At 58.6% G+C, this 4,790-nt stretch overlaps 1 protein-coding gene across 1 annotated transcript; it reads right to left on the minus strand.

Moving 5' to 3' along the window:
* Nucleotide 1: 1 nt before the first annotated feature.
* KLHL34 (kelch like family member 34) lies at nucleotides 2-4,116 on the minus strand. Its single transcript, XM_040466400.1, has 2 exons — nucleotides 3,994-4,116; nucleotides 2-3,412 (listed from the first exon to the last, which is right to left on the minus strand). Exon 2 carries the CDS (start codon nucleotides 2,784-2,786, stop codon nucleotides 834-836), a length of 1,953 nt encoding a protein of 650 aa, XP_040322334.1. The 5' UTR covers nucleotides 2,787-3,412; nucleotides 3,994-4,116; the 3' UTR covers nucleotides 2-833.
* Between the last annotated feature and the right edge of the window lie 674 nt (nucleotides 4,117-4,790).

The raw sequence follows: 4,790 nt of genomic DNA on the forward strand, positions 1-4,790 counted from the left end.
GGGGGGTTGTTTGTTTTTTTTTTTTTTTTTACAAATATAACCTATGGCATGTCTGCAGAATGAATATTTAAAGATGAAAGAAACAGGTTTGGGTTTTGCTAGATGTGCTGCTTAACCAAAAGAGCCTGATTATTATGGCTAAGGACTGCTGAAATAAAACCAATGAATGGCCTAAAGCCAAGGCAAAAGCAGGCTAGGGATTAAGGATGAGGGACACAAAAACTTAACCTAGTATACTTTTTCCAAAAACAAGTGCTTTCCTAGAGATTTTTTTTTTCTCTCTCAGTTCTACATTTATATTAAACCAACAGAACTATAAACATGGTTCTGGATCATAAAATCATAGCTCTCCTTACAGTGATTTCATGCTATTTAATGAAGGCACTTTCCCTTCACTATTTATTCAGATAATGCCATATTTTCGGACTATTTATTACAGCTTTTATGGCTAACAATTTTCTGGGTTTTGTATATAATTTCTTGTACATTTTTGGCCTTGTTTGGCACAAGTAATCAGTCTAGCACCTAAGGAAACACTTTAAGAGGGAAAACAGGGTCATATCTTCTTTGCAAAAGTCCATCTCTAGTCCAGCGTGAGTCTTCCTAGACTTCCAGCTCACTGAAGCAGATACATATATCCTTCTGTTTTGACTCATCCTGTCTCCCATTCTCAGCTTAAGGGGAAATGTTCCTGTTGGGCCAAGCCCTTGTTTGCATATTTAAACTTCAGAAGCCGCCCTGCTCCCAGAGTCCCATTCTTAGGAAAAGCCCACGTATTACTCTGTAAACCTGCTCAAGCGCGACTTTTTCTCCCCTGTCGCCCGGAGACTGCACTAACCCATTAAGCCCAGCATTAAATCTGGCGTTTCTCCGAACCCTCCCTCCCTCTCCTCATCCCCACCCTCAGCCAGCTGCAGCACTGCACACTGGAGGCCGTTCCAGGCCCAGGGTAGCGCGCAGCCAATGTCCTCCCAGCGGTCCAGGTCGAGGTCGTAGCCCACCACGTTCCGGGTAGACACCTGCCGCGAATCCCGCCACTTGAGGCCGCCCAGCAGCAGCGCCGTCTCCTCCACAACGGCCAGCCCATAGCAGAAGCGATCATAAGGTAGCGGCCGCAGTCGAGTCCACTGGTCCGTGCCGGGCTCGTAGCGTTCGATCTCCGAGAAGGGCTCATAGCGCCCCAGAAAGGCGAACACCGCGCCTCGCAGCACAGCCATGTGGTGCCCGAAGCGGGCAGTGCTCATGGGCGCCCTCTTGCTCCACGCTCGCTCCCCAGGGCCCAAGGTGTACATGTCCCGGAGGCTGCTCGAGCTGCCCTCGCCTCTCCCCGCCTTACCCCCAGAGATGTACACGATGCCGCGGTCCCCGATGGCCCCCGCGTGGCCATACAGCGCCCGCGGCAGCGCCCCGGCAGCCGTCCAGCGGTCCCGGCGCAGGTCGTACATCTCTACCGACGCCAGCGCCTCGCCGTCGGCGCCCAGACCCCCGACGGCCAGGAGCGCCTCGCCCACCGCGCCGCACCAGAAGTGGGCCCGCGCTTCTCGCATAGCGGGCACCGCCGTCCAAGCGTGGAAGCGCGGGTCATAACGGTGCACTTGGGCCGTGACGGCCCGCTGTCCGCCTGCCAGGGGTGAGGAAGCGCCGTCCGAAGGGCTCTCCCCGCCCAGGACGAACAGGAAATTGCCTGCGGTGCACACGCTGTGCCCCAGTAGTGGTGCAGGCAGCCGCGTGAGACTGCGCCAGCAGTGGTTGTACACGTCGAAAGCCACCACGTCTTGGGTGAGCTCCCAATCCTCCTCCTCCTCTTCCAACTCACCTTCCTCCTCCTCCCCCTCCTCCTCCTCGGGCTCCGCCATGGCGCCCCTGCCCCTGGCTACTGGCGGTGGGGCCGCGACCTCCTCGGTCACCGCCTCCCGCGCCCTGCGCCCTCCGACCAACAAGATGCGAGTTTGGGGGCTCCGGACGCTGGTCTGCTCGCCCTGCACGAGAGGCTGGCGGGAGGGCGCAGTGTGGTAGTTGAGGGCCTGGATAATGAGGCCCTTAACCCGGGCGGGCAGCACGAGGCCAGAGCCCGAGTACACGCGCCGCAGCACGTCTGCAGGTACTAGGCCGAAGCGAACGCGCTCAAGCAGCGAGGTGCAGTGGGCCAGGCGTTCGGCCTCAGGCTCCTGCCGCAGCCAGGCCAACGCCAGACCCAGCAGCCAGGTCTCAGGCACCCGCGCCACGTCGGGGGCACCCAACACAGCCCTCAGCGACGTGGGGTTCAGCTCCAGCAGCCCCGCGGGGCCCGCGCCCCGCACCAGCAGCTCCCGCAGGTGGCGCACGATGCAGCGCTCGGCCTCGCCTAACGTGTGCGCCAGGCCGAAGCGCGCCGCCACGTTGGCGGCGAAGCAAGAGTTCTCTGGAGCCAGCTGGCGCTCCAGGTAGCGACCGCACAGCCCCAGTGCTTCCGTGACTTGCAGATAGCTGGCGGCCTCGAGCGTGTCCTCCACCGTGTCCATGGAGAGCGGCAACCAGGCGGTGTAGATGAAGTCCAGCAGGCGCTGCAGGCCGGCCGCCGACGGCACGTGCAGGTGGATCACGCGCGCCCTGGATTCCCGGGTGTGGCTCTTGAACAGGGCCCTGAAGTAGTCGCTGGAACACGCGAGAAGCGACCTATGGGCCGGGAACTCGCTGCCCTCGGCCTCCAGCGTCACATCGCACAGGAAGCCCTCCGCGCGCAGGGCCTGGTAGCCGGTGAGCAGTGCACCGCCATGAGATTTACAGTAAGATAGAAAGTAACTCATGATGTCCAGGGTGGAAAGCGGCCTGGCCGGGGCTGGGGGCCGCCGGGCACGGCCAGAGTCATCTCGGGGCACCGCGCCCCTGGGTCCCCCACGCGAGCCGCAGAGCCCCTAGCAGGGGCCCATTTTTGCCTGCTCAGCTTAAAGCCCAGGGCTTCTTCATCCAGGTCTGCAGATAGCCCTGTATCCCTCTCAGAGCAAACCCGGTCGGGGAACGGTTTCCATAAGCTCCTAGTAGCAAAGGGCACGGAGTTTGGATTCTTCCGGAGGGTGCAGGATTTGGTTCCGGCGTCTGCCGAGGCTGCCAGCACGTTGCCCAAAGCCCCCTCCCCGGCCCAGTTTGGGAAGCCCACACCTGCGCGCCAGGGGCCGCAGTGGCCACACACCATCACCTGGAAGGGCCGAGCTGAGGGTGGACTGACTCGGGGTGGGGGTTGCTGGATCTCCGACGGCGCAGATGCAAAGATGTGGCCCGCCTCGGGCGTCCCGGGAGTGCGGAACGAGGGCTCTGGCCTCCCGGGGGTGGACAAGGAGGACGGATTCTGCGGGCACCCGCGAGGGCCGGGGACAACTGGGTACGGGGCGGAGAGGGGGGTGAACTTGTTCCGCGCGGAGGATCAAATCAAAGCCTGGGGGATTAAGAAGGGGGGACGCAGGTCAGCGCGGCGCGTCGGAGGCATGATTGGGCGCCGTACATAACATGCCGGTAGCTCACCGCGACAGGAATAGCGCGCGGCCTCGGCCTCCCCAGCGTGCCCCGCCCCGCGCCCCGGGCTGCTGGCGGCGAACCCAGGGCCGGGGCGCTGGAGGAAGCGGCCCTGGCCTGGGACTTGACTCCGGTGACCCGACCAGCCGCCGGTCACCAGGGGGTCTCAGGAACTCGGCTAGGGCTGTGGGAAGCGTTCACTGGAGGTGCGCCGGTCTCCCGGGACGCTGTACCTGGTGGTGTCTGGGGGAGAGGCGGCTGGCTGGGTCGGAGGAATGTCGACCCCCTGGTGCCCTTGCGCCTGGGAAAGAAGCCCCCTGGCTCGAAACTTTCTGCTTTGGGAAGGCCCTAATTAATCTGGCGGGGGCGGGGATTAAGCGGCGATTTTGCGCGCTGACACCCAGGAGGCCGCTGAGTTGAGAGCTACTAGCTGGAACCACGCCCGGGGGAATTTGGGGCTCCCTGCCAGGGGCGCTTCGTTACACACCCCTCACCTGGACTCACCCTTTCGAGATGCTGGGCCTAGTCTGCGCCCTTCCCGAGGCGGCCCGCGTCTCCCGGGCTGGCTCGTCTCACATTCTGCGTTGCGGAATTTGCTCCTACCCCCGCTCCCTGACTCCAGCTGAGTTCTCCCTTCCTGTTCTTGGACCCAACCCAACCCATCCCTTGGCAAAGTGGACAAGAAGATTGCAGGTGACTTGGATTTTCTGCCTTTGAATGACCACTTCCTTTAAGAAAGTAATTCATTCCAGTTTCTCTCCCTGACTTTCCAGACTCTGATCTGATTACTGCCTGCTACGTCTTCAACGCTGTGACGAGATAATGGGCAGTAAGGAAGGTCACAAAGTTCCGTAGAGGCTAGAGTTTCATAGGGCCCCATTTCATGAAGTTATTTATAAGATGCACCCAGCACAGAGATGGTGACTAAAACCACCCAATCTTGAGACATTAGGAAGCACTTCTCCATCTCCTCCATCCTCCTCTTAAATAACTAAATGATTAATATAACTATTCTTTCTTGCCAATTTGGAGCTTCTGTGTTTTGCTTTCATCTAGAATTGATTTTTCTGTTTTCTAATGCAACCCCTCTGGCAATCTGTTCTAAGTGAACCTTTTGAGAGCATCTGAAATAACTTGCATTTCTGACAGTTGGGATTGTGTTTCATAAAAAAGAAGAAAAAATGTCGAATGAAGGATTAAAATGAATCATTTTCTTCCTCTTATGCCATTGTACTTACAACGTTTCCAATTAGAATTCTTGAAGTGCAAAAAAATATTAGTAAAACGATCCTGCTTTCTTT

This window comes from Herpailurus yagouaroundi, unplaced genomic scaffold (assembly GCF_014898765.1).
Source record: "Herpailurus yagouaroundi ecotype Mexico unplaced genomic scaffold, PumYag 55320, whole genome shotgun sequence".
In the NCBI taxonomy this organism is placed as follows: Eukaryota; Metazoa; Chordata; class Mammalia; order Carnivora; family Felidae; genus Herpailurus; species Herpailurus yagouaroundi.